Source organism: Benincasa hispida, chromosome 7 (assembly GCF_027475165.1).
Source record: "Benincasa hispida cultivar pf3 chromosome 7, pf3_genome.v1.1, whole genome shotgun sequence".
NCBI classification, from domain to species: domain Eukaryota; kingdom Viridiplantae; phylum Streptophyta; class Magnoliopsida; order Cucurbitales; family Cucurbitaceae; genus Benincasa; species Benincasa hispida.
In genome coordinates, this window is record NC_143484.1 from 4503662 (window position 1) to 4521494 (window position 17833).

Below are 17833 nucleotides of genomic sequence, written 5' to 3' on the forward strand. Positions count from 1 at the left end.
ATGGGATCTCATGGATAGTGCCAGATGGCACTGGTGTGCCGGCATTGTGCCTCTTCCTATGGGCCAGAGGTTCGATGTAGCACCCGGTATGCCGTTTTGATTCGAAAAGGGCTCAGAAGGGCCTAAGTCTCGATTATGTCGGATGGATGGATGTTCAGGAAGTCCTAAGTTAGATTGTTGCCCATGGATCGGTTGATGATGGTTCTCGATAAGCGTGCTCGAGTAGGAGAGAGAAAGTTGATGACATCCCGACACTTGGGATGGCATCCTAAAGCATCAGTGGGACTTGATAATTCCCGGTTGTCCCAATACTTGCTCGAGTTTTCCCGGTAAGTAGTGTAATGGCCCGATAGAGCCCGATAGGCGACCATTAGGCCGGTAGAAGCCCGGTAGGCACCGAAGTAGGCCGGTAGAGCCCGATAGGCATTGTTATGTCCTGGAAAGCCCCGATAAGTGTCTGAATCACCCGGTAAGCCCTTGTAGAGGGTTATAAGCCTGTTTTGGCCCAACGAAAGGTTAGAACTCATCTCGATGAAGTTCTGAAGTGATGTAGAAGTATGGGGGATGTGTTGTTGGGAACCAAGATGACGAAGAGAGATGCAACGTTGCGTTGTGATAACCTTAGCCTCATATATGGGCATGGTAGAGCCTTAGGACTTAGCCTAGAGTAGAGGCAAGTCGGCTAGAGTCACTCATGAGGGAAAATACATGTACGGGCGGCGTGTATGGCCAAACGAAGTTCAATTTCGCATGAGTTCAGTTCGGTTGAGGATGGAATAACCTCGCCTAAGGTTCGACGAAGCTTCAAAGAGTTGAGTAAAAAGTGAATTGGGACTTGAGCATCCATTAAGGCTGACCATGATCATAGGTGAATCATGGTGCCGCACGGTTGGAGAAGTACGACCATGACACTGGGCACGCAAGACTAGTGGGTTCGGACGGAAAAAAAAAATAGCACAAGTTTTCCTTTCAGACGGTGGTGACGAGGGGTTGTGCGACGGGCCGGCGTGCGGCTTGGCTGTGACATAGACCAGAGGCTTCAGATCCGGCATTGGGTTTTAGTGGTTGTGTGATGGGCAGCGTTGGGTTTCTTTTGGGGAAAATTGCACAAAATAAAAAGTGAAAAAAATTACTTGAGGAAGACAAGTTGAATAAAGAAAGTAGAACGTGCAAGGAAGAGCTTGCATTGGAAGAAGACAAAATCGAGAAATCGAGGAAGGCTACATGGAAGATACACTTCAAGATCCCATACACAAAGTTTTTAAACCTGTAAAAGGTGTTCTTAGGCTGGAAATTGAGAAGCCCCATATTTGCTATGTTGACATTGAAAACATGTCAAAGAGTGGTAGCAATCAATGACTTTGTTGATATGATGGATAGTTTGGTTGATTCCATATTTAAGAAGCTCCCAAATAATGGTTCTGATAGGCATCATCTTAATGGCAACTCGAAGATAAAATTTTTAATCAAGAAAGATATTTCTGAAATGGAACAATTTCTCATGAAAATGGCAATACAAACGTAGGTGATTTCCATGCAATTGGCTTTTCTTCATTACTTTAGGAATATGCTCATGTTTCACTGGTAGTAGATTTTCCTTCATTGCTATTGGATGAAATTTGGTTGTTATTGGCATTGGATGGTCAGAAAAAAATTGGTTTGAATGACTTACTTTTTTATTTCTATCTTTGTTTTCATTTTAAACTTGAGGACGATTTTTTTTCTTTTTTTTTTTTTTTAGCGATAGAATGATGTAGTAGGATTAGAGTAAATTAGGGTATAATGGTCAAATCAGTAATTGATTAGGATTGAGATTAGTTTCCATGATTGAATAGAATTAGGATTAATTTCCTTGGCTTATTAGGATTAGGATTAGTTTCTTTGATTAATTAGGATTAGGATTAGTTTGCTTTCTAATTCTCTATAAATAGAGAGATTAGCTTATTGTATTGGTAACTTTTGATTCATAATAAAGACTTCTTTGGATTCTTGGAGAGAATTCTACTTTTATCATTTAGGCTACATCACAATCCTAATCAATTAAGGATTTGACCATAATACCTTAATTTACCATATTCCTACTACATCAACTTGGGCTTTTTCCATCTTCGATTGCAAGAAATCAAAAAGAGAAGGGGACGGGAGTGGGAGTTAACAAAGAGGGTGAACGGGTGCCTCAAGAGAGTTTGGGGGGAAAGGTGTTCTCTGGGAAGGAAAATGCCACTTCGGAGGATAGAATGATATAGTAGGATTAGAGTAAATTAGGGTATTGTGGTCAAATCCTTAATTGATTAGGATTGAGATTAGTTTCCATGATTAAATAAAATTAGGATTAATTTCCTTGGTTTATTAGGATTAGGATTAGTTTCTTTGATGAATTAGGATTAGGATTAGTTTGCTTTCCAATTCTCTATAGATAGAGAGATTGTCTTCTTGTATTGACAACTTTTGATTCATAATAAAGACTTCTTTGGATTCTTGGAGAGAATTCTCCTTTTATCATTTAGGCTATATCAACATCCTTATCAATTAAGGATTTAACCACAATATCCTAATTTACCCTAATCCTAATAGAACTTTTTGGGTTTTTTACATCTTCGACTTCAAGAAATCAAAAGGAGAAGGGGATGGGAGTGGGAGTTAGCAAAGAGGGTGAACTGGCACCTCAGGAGAGTTTGGGGGAAAGGTGTTCTTAGGGAAGGAAAAAGCCACTTTGGTGGAGGTTCTTGGGAAAGGGGCTTCGGAAGAGTCGTGGGAGTGTGATTTTGCGTTTGATTGTGAATTTTTAAAATATATATTTTAATAAGTGTGTCCTAAATTTTTAAAATATGGTTCGTTGCTATGTCCGTGTCGTGTTGTATCCCTACCTTGTATCCGTATCTGTGCTTCTTAGATGACTAAGAACCGCTTTAACAAAAGGAATATTCTTGGAGTTGAAAAGGTTGTCACTAGCTAAAGTAGATTTCGTTATTTTCTATGAACGCACTGGAAATCATAATATTATTGTCTCAATTGTATATGTTTTGATGATATTATTCTTAGAGGTAATTATGGGATAGGGCTAATTACTTAATTTGGAATTCATTTGCTAGGACTTAGGAATCACAACGTATATACTAGGAAAGACATTTATTAGGACAAAAAGAGGTATCCTGGTAAATCGGAGGTAGTATATTATTGATATATTTGAAGAGGCAAATCGTTGGATCGTAGGACTATAGAAACCCTTATTGAGCCAAAGTTAAAATTGCAAGTAGTCATATAAGAAACCCTTATATGACAAATCGTTGGATCGTAGGACTATAGAAACCCTTATTGAGCCAAAGTTAAAATTGCAAGTAGTCATATAAGAAGAGATAAAAGACAATGAAAAATACTAATAACTTGTGGGAAGAGTCATTTTTTTTGTCCTATACACGTCCAGAAATTGCTTTTGCCATTTAGTATGGTACGTTAGTTTATTGCATTTTCTTAGTCCAACTCGCTTTGGAGTAATGTGCAAGATTCTCAAATACTTGAAAGCGACTCCAGGAGGCATACCGTTTAAGAAATATGACCACCTAAATGTTGAAATTTAAATAGCTGCTGACTGGGGCAAGTAATATCACAAATTAAAGATCGACTTGACTCTGTTCTTTTATTGAAGGAAATATAGTTACTTCGTGAAGAAAAAAACAGTATAGTGGCAAAAAGTAGGGTTGAAGCAGAATTAAGTATTAACCCATGGTACTTATGAGGGTATATGGATAAAAAACTATTGGAAGATGAAATTCTCCAAGATGATGCCCACGTGTATCTATCGTGACAGCGTGACAACTATCTCTATGACTCATAATTTGGCTGTCCATGATAGTACAAACTTGTCGAGGTTGATGAAAATTTTCATAAAAGAAAAATTGATGTCGGAGTAATATGCACTTCAAACCATAGAACAGGCTTTTGATATGTTGACTAAAGGATTTCCAAAACTACAATTTGATAAAATGATTGACAAGCTGGTAATGGAAGATGACTTCAAACCAACTTCAAACCAGCTTGAGGGTTGGTGTCTACTATTTCCTTTTTTAACTTAATAAGAATGGTTTTGTATAATCAGAATTTGTGGATATTTGTTTGATTATTTTACGTTTGTGTAATCGACTTTTCTTCTTCTCTCTCACTGTGAATAAGATAGAAAAAAATTCTTCCATTGATATATTTAGTCTAATATAAACCCTTGATACCCTAATAATATCCATAATTCTATTCTAATAACATTTTTATCAAATATTGTTATTACTTCTTAATATTTGTTGTTATTTTCTGCACAGGGAATACTAAATGATGGAAGAGTAATTGCTGTAAAACAGCTTTCAATAAAATCTGACCAAGGAAGGAACCAATTTGTTGCTGAAATTTCTACAATATCCGCCGTGCAACATCGCAACCTTGTGAAGTTGCACGGGTGTTGCATTGAGGGCAACCATCGGCTTCTTGTTTATGAGTACCTGGAGAAAGGGAGTCTGGACCAAGCATTATTTGGTAAGCTAACAGACTTTTTCTTTTAAATCTAATTTGTGGCTACTAAACAAAAAATTGTAATATTTACTGACTTCTGTGAGTTAGGAAAAAGGAACTTCACTCTTGATTGGCCAAAACGATTTGATATATGCTTGGGTGTGGCGAGAGGTCTGACTTATCTTCATGAGGAATCAAGGTTTCGAATTGTTCATAGAGATGTTAAAGCCAGTAATATTCTACTTGATGCTGATCTGAACCCCAAAATTTCAGATTTTGGTTTAGCAAAACTTTATGATGACAAAAAGACTCATATGAGCACCCTTGTTGCTGGGACAATGTAATATTTCATTGAGAATTCGAATTCCCCACTCCATAAAGATCAATACATTTGAAAACTTGTACTAAAGTAGAACATTAATGTTTATTAATGCAGTGGATATCTTGCACCTGAGTACGCCATGCGTGGCCATCTGACTGAGAAGGCTGATGTCTTTAGTTTTGGTGTTGTGGCTCTTGAAATTGTCAGTGGTAGGCCAAATTCTGATCGAAGCTTGGAGGAGGACAAAGTTTTTCTTCTTGAATCGGTAATAATTCTATAATCAGCTTTTTCCTGTTCTTTCTAGGACAAGTTCATGAAAATAAAGATGCAACAACTTATGGAAACTTTTATTTGAGAAATCATGTTGTAGATTTAAAGAGCAGTAATGGATAAAAATGAACAAATCGTAAAATTTTTAACCATGGCTTGTAGAAAGTACGTCATGGCATGTTTGTGAGTGATTCTGAAATGGTTAATAAAATCACTTTTTATCATTTTCCAAATCACTCCAAAAATGATTTAATCATTCACAATCAATTTTAGGGGTATGAAAATGAAGATGCAACATCCTACGAAAACTTTTATTTGAGAACGTTGTAGGTTTAAAGAGAAATAATGGATAAGAATGAACAGATTAAACTATAAATTTGTAACCATGGCTTGTGGAAAGTACGGCAGTATCCTTGTTTTACAAAATAGTCATAGGGCAAAGTCAAATATAGTGTAGTTGGGGGTTCTCATTTTTCTATCTTTTTATTATATCTGTTATAATTCTATAGTTAGTGTTTTCCATTCTTGTAAATATTTTATGATATTTTCCTTTTCTATACTTTGTACACCTGTATATATTCATATCTTTGGTGAATGAATAGAGTATTCTGATTCTTTCTCAAATCTAAGAGTTTTACATGGTATCAGAGCCCTCTAAACAAACTTAGGGATTTGTGAACCTTAGGGTTTTGAGAATTTAGAACCCGTTTGTGATATGTTTAGAGTTTTTGTGGAGAGGTGAGTTTACACTTTTTCTCACAGTCGCCGTCTTTGGTTCGTTCACCGTCGTTAGCCGCCGCGGGAAAAAAAAAGCTGTTTTTTTCGACACCGCCTAGTCCAACGAGGAGCCTAGCTGCCGATCTACAAAACCCCCAAAGTCCGGTTGCCATCTGACCAGTGCGTGAGGCTCACGTGCCGCTTGTTCCAGCCTGCTGTCCGTCCATGTGCCGATGCGTGTAGGCGCGTGCGCCGTTGTTTTTCGTCTGTCTTCGGTGGGTTTCCTCAGTGTTGTTGGCTCTTGTTGGTGGTGTGTTTGTTTGGGATATATAGATATACTCACTGCTTGTAAAGACATCTCTTCGGTAATTTAGGGTTTTGATTCTCTGCTGTCCGGTGTCTATTTTTTGAGGTAATGGCTGATAAGAAACCAGTAATGTCTGAGATTGTTCCTATGGTGTCAAAAGTAACTGAACACAAGTTGAATAGATCCAACTACTATTCATGGAGATCAAATCCAGGAGGTGTTGTTTGCTATTATTGTCATAAACCTGGCCATATGAAACGTGAATGCAGAAGATTGTTGAATAAGAGTCAGAGGGTGCCATCACCCTCTGCACATGTCGCTTCTACTCCTGATAATCTTGACAATTCAATTACGATTTTTGCAAAGGAGTTTGCTAAATTTTAGCAGTATCAAGAGTCATTGAGGGCATCATCTTCTACTCCCATTACGACCATCGCAGAGACAGGTAACATTTCTAAATGTCTTCTTTCCTCCACGTTAAAATGGGTCATTGACTCTGGCGCTACAGACCATATGACAGATAACCCCAGTTTATTCTCTAACCTTTGTACATCTACCTCTTCACCTAATGTCACTATAGCTGATGGAACCTCCACTCATGTTTTAGGATCACGAACCGTCCATCTCACTGAATAAATTTATTTGTCATCAGTTTTAAATTTACCAAATTTCTCATTTAATTTGATTTCGGTTAGTAAACTCACTCGTGATCCTCATTGTTGTGTCTCCTTTTTTCCTGGTTATTGCTTATTTCAGGATCTTACGACGAAACAGACTATTGGTAAAGGGCGGAAATTTGGAGGTCTTTACATCTTTGAACCACAAACATCTACGGCCATCACATGCTCTAGCGTGTCGTCTCCCTTTGAAGAGCATTGTCGTTTGAGTCGTCCGTCTATCTCTGTGTTGAAGAGTCTTCGTCCACAACTTCAACATTTATCTTCTTTAGATTTTGAGTCATGTCAATTTGCTAAATTTCATCGTTGGAGTTTGTATCCTCGAGTCAATAAACGAGCTAGTGCTCCTTTTGAATTAGTCCATTCTGATGTTTGGGGTCCATGTCCTGTTGCGTCCAAAGGAGGGTTTAGGTATTGTGTTACATTTGTCGATGACTATTCTCGTGTTACGTGGTTATATTTAATGAAAAGTCGTTCTGAGTTACTTTCTTATTTTCGTAACTTCCATACTGAAATTCAAACTCAGTTTAGTGGTACTCTTAAAATCCTACGGAGTGATAATGCTAAGGAATATTTCTCTCATACACTCAAGTCTTATTTAGATGCCCATGGCATTCTTCATCAATCTTCTTGTGTTGATACTCCATTTCAAAATGGGGTTGCAGAACGAAAGAATCGTCATCTCCTTGAGACAACCAGAGCTTTGATGTTTTAGATGCATGTTCCAAAATCCTTTTGGGTAGATGCTGTTTCCACAGCTTATTTCTTAATAAATCGCATGCCCTCTTCTATTCTTAAGGGTGAGATACTTTTTCGTACTTTATGCCCCAAGCAACATTTGTTTCCCATTCCACCCAAAATATTTGGTTGTACCTGCTTTGTTCGGGATGTTCGACCTCAGCATACCAAGCTGGATCCAAAGTCCTTAAAATGTATTTTCCTTGTTTATTCCCGTGTCCAAAAGGGGTATTGGTGTTATTGTCCTAGTTTAAATAAATATTTAGTCTCTTCTGATATCACGTTTTTTGAACATACCCCATTTTTTTCATCACCGTCTTTCTCTTCGAATAAGAGTCAAGGGGAGCATAAGGAATTAGAGGATGATTTCGTTGTCTACATAGTTATTTCCCCTTCCGATCCTCTTCCTAATTCATCTCTACCTGTGGCTCCCTCTACTCTTCCTCCCATCGTTAAGGTCTATACTCGACGACAACCTCTTCCAGTTCCATGCCCTGTACCAGAGTCTTCTTCATCATTGGATCCAGAAATGGGTGATGATCTTCCTATTGCTCTTTGTAAAGGTAAACGTACATGTGCTCATCCTATTTCCTCTTTTATTTCATATAACCGTCGCCTTCCACATGTTCATTCATTGCATCCTTAGAGTCTGTATCCATCCCAAAAACTGTTCATGAGGCTTTGTCTCATCCTGGTTGGTGTGCTGCAATGGTGGAGGAGATGACTGCCTTAGATGATAATTATACTTGGGATTTAGTTTCTCTCCTTGCAGGAAAGAAGGCTATCGGTTGCAAATGGGTGTTTGCAGTTAAAGTCAATCCTGATGGTTCTGTTGCTCGGTTAAAAGCGCGTCTCGTAGCGAAAGGTTACGCACAAACTTATGGCGTTGACTATGCTGATACTTTTTCTCTTGTAGCAAAAATGACATCTGTGAGGTTGTTTATTTTATTAGCTTCAAGCAATCATTGGCTTTTACATCAGCTTGATATTAAAAATGCATTTCTTCATGGTGATCTTCAAGAAGAGGTGTATATGGAGCAACCACCAGGTTTGTTGCTCAGGGGGAGAATGGAATGGTGTGTCGCCTTCGTAAATCCTTGTATGGATTAAAGCAGAGCCCACGAGCTTGGTTTGGTAAATTTAGTCAGGTGATTGAAAGCTTTGGAATGCGGAAGAACAGGTCAGATCATTCAGTCTTTTTTAAGAGATTTGAGGGTGGTGCCATCTTGTTAGTCATATATGTGGATGATATTGTGATTACTGGTGATGATGCTTTAGGGATCTAGTCTCTAAAGACCTTTCTTCATAGTCAATTCCATATAAAAGATTTGGGCATGTTGAAATACTTCTTAGGAATTGAGGTAATAAGAAGCAAGAAAGGAATTCTATTATCACAGAGAAAATATGTACTTGACTTGTTGACTGAAACAGGAAAGCTAGGGGCTAAGCCATGTAGTACCCCAATGATGCCCAACTTACAACTCACAAAAGATGGAGAATTGCTAAAAGATCCTGAAAGATATAGGAGGTTAGTGGGAAAACTTAATTACCTTACAGTGACTCGACCCGACATAGCCTATTCAGTAAGTATTGTGAGTCAGTACATGTCATGCCCTACAGTTGATCATTGGGCTGCATTGGAACAGATTCTTTGTAATTTGAAGGCTGCTCCCGGGCATGGTTTATTATATAAGGATTATGGTCATACTAATATTGAATATTTCTCAGATCCCGATTGGGCAGGATCTAAAGAAGACAGAAGATCAACCTCAGGGTATTGTGTTTTTGTTGGTGGTAATTTGATTTCTTGGAAGAGTAAGAAGCAAAATGTGGTGTCACGTTCAAGTGCAGAATCAGAATATAGAGCAATGGCACAATCTGTGTGTGAATTGACTTGGATATATGAACTTCTTGTTGAGTTGGGATTTGAAATCACTACATCGACAAAGTTGTGGTGTGATAATCAAGAAGCACTTCATATTGCGTCTAATCCAGTATTTCATGAAAGGACTAAACATATTAAAGTTGATTTCCATTTTGTATGTGAGAAAATTCAACAAGGATTGGTATCTACAGGATATGTGAAGACTGGAGAACAATTAGGAGATATCTTCACGAAAGCATTGGATGGAAGACGTATAGATTATCTATGTAACAAGTTGGGCATGATTAACATATATGCTCCAACCTGAGGGGGAGTGTTATAATTCTATTGTTAGAGTTTTCCATTCTTATAAATATTTTGTGATATTTTCCTTTTCTATGCTTTGTACACTTGTATATATTCATATCTTTGGTGAATGAATAGAGTATTCTGATTCTTTCTCAAACCTAAGAGTTTTACAATATCAATAAAAAGTTAGTATTTCGTCAAGAACAATATGACTCAAGATCTCTTATTCAAAGCAAAGAAACTTGCCCTAAGGCAATGTACAAAGTCTTCAGCCTCACTAGAGGTCTGAGATCTCTCCTTCCTCCCACTCTCAAGAAGAAACAAACTCCTCAGATGAAAACGTATCTACTCCCACCTCCCTTCATTCACATATAACCTCTTTCTCTCTCCCTAACTAACTGTTGTTCCCCACCCCACGAGCCTTTCCCCTTTTACCCCTACGTTGATATTGATCGATAATTGGGGGCTGAGGACAATATAGTCACGCTTGGAGCTTTTTGCTCAAATTGCTCACTCCTATCTTGAAAGCCATGTGGCTAGTCTTTGTTTGCGACTTTAAGCTAATAGCATTATGTTAGGCCTTCCACCTTCGATTATGTTAAGCCTTATGTTAGACGTGGTAAGAAGGCCGATTGTAGTGCGCTTAGCATTAATGAGCCGTTTGTCTAAGTTTATCTTTTGGGCTGTGTAGTTTTTGTAGCTTTGTCTATCGTCAGAGTCCTTTATGTACGAAGTGTGGGGTTTTGGGATTATCATGTTTTTGTGTGTACTTCTCTTGTTATAAAACAGTGTTCTTGGGAGAGGTCCGGTGGTCTCGGAACGGCCGGTTGGTTTGTAATTGTTAATATTGAATATAATATAACAAGTGGAACGTAATGACCTTACACATTATGTAGATTATGTAAGCTTTTTCACCTTTACCTTGTTTGAATCTCTAGATTCAAACTATTTAAGGGTAAAACCATAAATTCACTTGAATAAAAAGGTGTATTCCGGCTACTCCTTTTAGTTACATCCCAATTATTTTAAGTTTCTAGTCATAAGTATTCAGAAGTTTTTCAATTTGAAGATGGAAGTCGAAATTGCTGCTTCAAAAAATTCCTATTTCTATATTTGGCTTGAGAAAATTGGATTCTTCTTGGAAGATATGAATTATGGTTTGAAGCTGGTTTAGTGGAGTTTTTGCACTCTACCATGAAGGACTTCTTTCTTAGAACTCAAGGACACAGTTATACAACCTATAGAACAGATCCTATTCAAGTAAGGTCGTGAAGGACTTCTTCCAAAAGAAAGGTAAAAATGATTGTGAAGTGATTTGGATTGGAAATTTCGGAATCAGTCTGGATGGTTCTTTTGGGAAATGATCAGAAATTTTCGTATGGAATTCGATAAACAAAGGCTGATGGGCTTAATTTAAAATTGAAGGCAAGATGTTGAGTAATGAAGTGTTATTAGACTAACATTAAGGTACCCTAACGCTCTAAGATACAAGGTTAGAAAAAATTACAAGGAGAAAGAAAACCAACAGTAAACATAAAGTAAACAAGACACATAAGAGAACATTAATATCTTGAATGGAAAACCTTTGAAGCTTTCAGATAGAGAACATCACGAGGAAGACTTTAAACGAGCTGATTCAAAATTTTCATAACACAAACGAGATGCCCTCGGGAAATACACTAAGCATCTCTATATACCATGGATGTCTCTCTATACATGACTATTGTAGAACTTTGTTTGCACCTTACACTTTGGACCTTGGCATCTGTGGTGAGGTAGTAGTAAAAAATAACACTCTGGCCGTTTGGATTATGGTTTTCTCAATGCCCAGGAATTAAGGATGCTTGGGAATTATATATCTGGGAATAAAATTACTGCTAAAATTATTTTGAATTAAGGATGACTATGTTTAGTTGGGCATGGGAAAACAATGTCTGGAATAGTATGTGTAGGAATTAAAGATAACTATGTTTGGTTGTGTAGGAAATGTGTTTGGTGTTGGATGGGAATTAGGGGTGTTCAAAAAAATCGAAGATCCGAAAAAACCGAGCAACCCAACCGAACCCACCTGGTTTGGGTTGGTTAAAAAAAATTGGTTTGGTTTGGGTTTTTTTTAATGAACCCGAATAGGTCAGTTCGATTCTCGAGTTCGCAGGAAAATCGTTCGATTTGAATCAAACCGACCCAGAGACTAGACGATCGCTTAACAAGTCCAAACGATCGTTTACAAAATACTATATGATCGCTTAAATTATCTACACGATCGTTGAGCTCCGCTACACGATCGCTGAGTAACAAAATGCTATACGATCGCCTACTCAATGCTATACGATCGCTTACCAAATGCTACATGACCACTGAGCTCAACTACACGATCGCTTAGCTCTGTTACACGATCGTCGAGTAACAAAATGCTATACGATCGCCTACCTAATGCTATACGATTGCCTATCAAATGCTACACGATCGCTAAGCTTGGCTACACGATCGCTTAGCTCTGCTACACGATCGCTGAGTAACACTAGACGATCGCCCACGAAGACCCCGCGATCACTTACCCAGCTACACGATCACTTAGCTCTGCTACCAAATACTATATAATCAATATCAAAGTATAAATACTAAACATAGACAAAATAAGCATTTATATTATGTCAATATTCGTAGTTACAAACAAGAATACAGTGCAACATTCATTCAAAATGAAGAGAGACCGCGACACCGAAGTAGAGAGATGAGCGGCACTCAAAGCAGAGAGATAGGTTTTCACGGCTGGAAGAAAGGAAAATCGTGGTAGGAATGAGAAGAAGAAATGAAAACCCACACTTCTCAATGGGTATGCAATTCCTTCATTTATGTGGGTAAAAGATACCTAGGAATTGCCTTTTCCAAGATAAATAAACAAAGTCCACCAACCGAACATGGGCTTTGTAAGCCCATTCCCATTCCCACTCCCTTTTTCCTCTAACCAAACGGCCCCTAAGGGATTTTGAGTTTCTAAGAAAACATTGTTATCGGAAATTGCAAATAAAACCCTAGTTCTTAGATATGTTACATATTATACATGAACTACTATTTAATTATGTATGTATTTAGTTTGTCAAGATGTGATTAGTTATGTACATATAGGGTGAAAGTTATTGTAGGATTAGATCTTGGAGCCCTACAAATAATTTGTTGAGAATAAAAAAAAAAAAAGAAAAGTCAAAATGCACTTTTTGATTCCTCGAGTTTGGAGTTGATATCTAAGGTTTAAAAAACATACACTTTAGTCCTCTAGATTTATAAAATAATTCTAAATGGTTTCTAAATGGTTCATAACTTAACTTTAAACTAACGGAATGCTGACTGGACCGTTTAATGCTGACGTAGATGGGATGGGATGACAAGACTACTTCATTTAACTACATGGAAAAATCTATTTGATTGGTTGGACAATAAATTAAAACTTTAATTTTCAAAAATAAACTAAGAAGTAAAATTAAAATTGATTAAAGTATATTAAGAAAATCCAAACCAACCCTAAATTAGATTTTCTCGCATAACTTTTTCTATCCCTTCTACATTTTCTCTTTGCCAAAATACGGATCATCAGTGTAGTGTTGTCGACTCCATCAGTTGCCGTCGACTTCGCCAGCCGTCGTTGACCCCTCCACATTTTTCGCCAACCACATCATCTTCTGCACAAACATTCTTCTACCCACTATAAAGGTATTGTTTTCTCCGGGCCAAAATATGAATCGTTGGTCTGCAACTGGAAGAAGAAGAGCAGCTGCTGCTGCAAAGGATTGCTTCTCTTTTACGAACACCAAGTCTCTTTTGAGAAGCGAGTGAAGAAAGATGATGATTCCGTGGATGAGCTTTCAAAGAGCTCAAGTTCTCTCGAGACATCATAAAATTTCCATGAGAATAAAAGGCCGGTAAAGAAAACCAACTTTTCCCCCTGCTTCTCTGTGCTCCAACTCGATGTTATTTTTTCCCGATAGGAGTATTTTCTTTATTAGTAACATTCTGGCTTAATGTCAGACTTAGTGCAGGATTCTAGTCCTACTAAGTCTACCATTGCGAAATAAAGAAGCCGAAAATGGTGTTAACTCAGTGGAAGGGAACTTGGATATATGGAAACCTCTAAATTTCTTAGTTGAAGTTGCAAATAGGAGTAAATGTTCCAAATCTAATTCCTGCCGAAGTCAATGGAAGTGAAAAGCTCAGGCCAGCAAATCTAGAAATAGGGAAGGCAGAATGATGATTTGTATTTTGGCAAAGAGAAAACGTAGAAGAAGGGATAGAAAAAATCGTTGAAGAAAATCTAATTTGGGGTTAGTTTAGATTCTTTTAATATTTTGAAGGAAATAAGGGGTTTATTCCTAATTTGTATTTTTCATTTTAATATTTTCCTTTTTGGGTCCATTAGAATCTATTTATTAAGTAATTCAATATACTCTTAATTATTCTGATTTATTCGATAACATACAAATTTAACATGGTATAGTAGGTTTTGGTCTCATTAAATCCTAGCCACCAAAGTCCTGTTTGTTCTCTATCTCTCTATCTCTGTCGATCCAAATCGACGGAGGCAGACCCATCAAATCTGCCTGCTCCGTTCGTGTTGCGTTGTGAGTTTTTTGGCCTGCCCAAATCTGGCCATTCTTGACCAGATTTGTTGAGCTCCACGCCGTTCAGATCTACTAGCACATTGATCTTCACTTCGTGGGTTTCATTTACGAGATTAGATCCATTTACCATCATTCAAATCGTATCTCATCCAGATCTAAAAGATCCGTTCACATCAAAATAGCTTCGCTCCCTAAAATTTTGTTTGCAGATTCAAATAATCAGACACCCTTCGTCGACCAGTCTGCCACCCCTTGCCGACCAAACATTTGCTGTTGCCATCGCTATTCTCAGCTCGCCTCCATGGGATCGTCCCTGCTTAGATTTCCTCCATGCCTCCAGTCACCGTGGGGTCTATGCTTAGACAAAAAACGAAAGCCTTGCTCATTTCGCACGCGTGGGTTTTCAATTTTACATTCAATTCCTAGTTGATTCGGTTCAATCCCGGTCTGATTCAGTCCACTTCAGTCAAATCGGTTTCTGTCTATCTTGGTTCAATGAGACCAGTTTGGTTTGGTTTAGTACCGTTAGACCAGTTTGGTTTTGTTTGGTCTGACTTGATTTGGTTCAGTCCTCTTGGTTTGGTTTGGTTCAGTCACACATGTTTTGGTTTGGTTAGTTAAGCTTGGTTCGATAGTTTAACTAGTTTTGGGTTCAATTTGTTTGATTTGGTTTAAGACGGTTCAATTTGGTTTATGCGATTATTGCAAATCTCCTTTTGCACAAAGGTCTTTGTTCCATTTTCAAATCAGCCGTCTTTGGATTTTATTGTAGATCTCTATGAGAATCTTTATTTTCTGCCCAATTGTTGTAGGTTTTGTTATAGATCTCGGTATGAGGATCTATGTTTCTAGTCCAAAAGTTTTGGTTTTCGTTCTTCTTGGGTTTTTGTTTTCAATCTACTATATGTTTTCGTTCTTTGTGGGTTTCTCTTTCCATACTCATATCTGCTGATTTGTTTTGGAAATTAGCTTTGCAAACTCAAGTTGTTCGCCAATCTACCACCTTGAGTTTGAAGGAGTGTGTTAAAGTAAATTAGGGGTTCATTTCTAATTTGTATTTTTCATATTAATATTTTCCTTTTCTGTTTCTTTCATTTGTTGGGTCTACTAGAGTCTATTTATTTTGTTATTCAATGTAATCTAAATTATTCTGATTTATTCAATATTATACAAATTTAACAAATATATTATAAACAAAAACAAATTTAATTCACTTATTAGTTTATTTTTTAAAAGATTAAAGTTTTAATTTATTGTCCAACTAATCAAATACATTTTTCAAGTAGTTAAACGAAGTAGTCTTATCATCCCATCCACATATGCATTTAATGGTCCAATCAACAATATTCTACGACTATTTAGAATTGTTTTTTAAACCTTGGGACTGAAGTGTGTGTCTTGAAATTTTATGAACCAAATAGACATCAACTCTAAACTTGGGGACCAAAAGTGCATTTTGCCAAGGGAAAAAAAAAAAAGAAAATAGTGGTTAACCAAATTTATATTTTCGGAAAAGTTTCAATACAAGTTTCTTTATTTCTGCTTAAATAATATTCTTTGCTCTCTTTTTTTTTTCTCTCTTTATTGTGTGTCCACTCACTTCCAATATATGAAAATTTATTTTGCAGGCTTGGTACCTCTACGAAAACAATCGTGAAATCGAGCTGCTAGATTCGGATTTGTTGACATTCAATGAGGACGAAGTAAAGCGAGTGATTCGAGTAGGTCTTATGTGCACTCAAACATCCCCAGCTCGGCGGCCATCGATGTCACGGGTGGTGGCAATGCTGTGTGGAGATATTGAAGTGGTTGCTATAACTTCAAAGCCAGGATACTTAACTGAATGGCTCTTTGATGACTTAGTCACTTGTACAAACGATACAACTGCAGAAGGATCCAACACCACCCATCAAGGTTCTTCAAGTCTTAGCATCCATGCTACCAATTCAACCTCTTCAAATTAAGGCCTTCCATCCTTTAAATTATCGCTATTTTGAGACTCTATATTTCATAAACTTCAGGTTTGTTATGGGTTAACAACATGAATATGCCCATTTGGTTATTTTCTAATAAATGTAAAGTAAAATATTATGAAAATAATAATAAGAGGGGCAGATTTCCCATAAACTTCTCTTTTTAAATTTTACTTAGTACAATTTCGATCTCTTGAATTGGAGCGCATGTCAATTCTATTGAGCCAAATTCACTTTAGTATTTTAGGTATGACTTACATGCTCATATTTTGATATCTTATTTTGGTTGTTCATACACTGGTGTGAATGTCTAAATTTACCATAATTGTTGGTAGAACCGAATCAATTGATCGTGCTATTTATTTATTTATTTTTAGGATGTTTAATATTTTAGGTATAACTTACAAGCTCATAATTTTGATTGCCGAGATTATGTATTTGTGTATACATTTTTTTTCTGATTGTAGGTATATTTAGTTTATATGCTGGGTATAATTTGGTATATTTATTCCCTAAGTTATGTATATTATTTTAATGTCTGACAACCAAATCTTTTCTCCAGCCATACCGTTCTCGATGGCATATATTCCTTTGTGCGTAATAATTTCGTAATCACATGTTTCGAAAATAAAAAATTGAATGAAAACAGAGTTGTATTTCATGTTTTTAAATGAATTTGATAATTGATGTAGAAACTAAATTCTAATTTAAATAGTTATTTAAAATGTGTCCGATATTAATTTATAAATCATGGAACTATAATTGTACTATATTTAATAATAAATTATTATTAATTTATTTATGAATCTGCTTTATGTTTTAAAAAAGTGATCCAATATTTTTTTAATATTATATAATTTATTACCTAATACATATTTAAAATTTCTTTTTTAAGGAACCACATTGAAAATTGTGATGCTGTTGAGAAAGTGATTTTAGAAATAATGATTTCAACCAGATTTATTTATCAACCAGTGATTTGTTAAAAGTTTTTTCATAAAATTATTTCAATGTCTGGTTATACACGTTTAAAAGTAATTGCCGTGCCATCCAAAGTGATTTTCAATAACTTAAAAGGTATATTTTTCATTAAATTTTGAAATAAATTGTTTTAAACTAAATTATTAGTTTTTGTAGAAGTGTTATAAATAATATTAATATTTGGTTCCGTACTTGTTTAAGTGATTTAAATTAATTAAAAGAATATTTAAATGATTAATGTATGTTTTCAAATCTAATTTTAGAATCATCAAATTATTAAAAAAATACATTTAAGAATGAAAAAAAATTAAGAGGATGGTAGACAGACATTACATGAGAAAACTATAGAGCTAAAGAATTTTCAAAGAAGAGACCAAGGAGAAATTTAGAGAGTAACAACAAAGGAAGGACTATCCTTTAGAACCATAATTGCTTCATTATCTGTCCAACGACTTTCAGGATATCATATATTGTAAACTCCATCAAAGTTTAGTATGATTGGTCTACTACTCAAAATTTTCGCTTGTATTCTTAGAGGTATGTCAAGAGGATTGACAGTTTG

At 36.4% G+C, this 17833-nt stretch overlaps 1 protein-coding gene and 2 long non-coding RNA genes across 4 annotated transcripts in view; all 3 read left to right on the forward strand.

The window, feature by feature from the left end:
• Nucleotides 1–16444, forward strand: part of LOC120070025 (putative LRR receptor-like serine/threonine-protein kinase At1g56140) — a 38984-nt gene extending 22540 nt beyond the window's left edge. Inside the window, exons 21-25 of one of the 2 annotated variants that reach the window (XR_016530659.1) lie at nucleotides 4311–4521; nucleotides 4606–4696; nucleotides 4771–4837; nucleotides 4934–5084; nucleotides 15946–16444. Coding sequence is in view for 1 of the 2 variants with exons in the window: in XM_090315514.1 (XP_090171640.1) it covers nucleotides 4311–4521; nucleotides 4606–4837; nucleotides 4934–5084; nucleotides 15946–16281 (930 nt within the window). In the remaining variant the exon portion in view is untranslated. Of the gene's footprint in view, nucleotides 1–4310; nucleotides 4522–4605; nucleotides 4838–4933; nucleotides 5085–15945 lie in introns of both variants that reach the window. The other variant, XM_090315514.1, reaches the window with a different exon arrangement.
• LOC150034849 (uncharacterized) lies at nucleotides 5852–7260 on the forward strand. Its single transcript, XR_016530660.1, has 2 exons — nucleotides 5852–6558; nucleotides 6870–7260. It is a non-coding gene; the product is annotated as an uncharacterized LOC150034849 (long non-coding RNA).
• LOC150034850 (uncharacterized) lies at nucleotides 13512–13963 on the forward strand. The gene is made up of 2 exons (XR_016530661.1): nucleotides 13512–13621; nucleotides 13728–13963. It is a non-coding gene; the product is annotated as an uncharacterized LOC150034850 (long non-coding RNA).
• Nucleotides 16445–17833: the final 1389 nt, after the last annotated feature.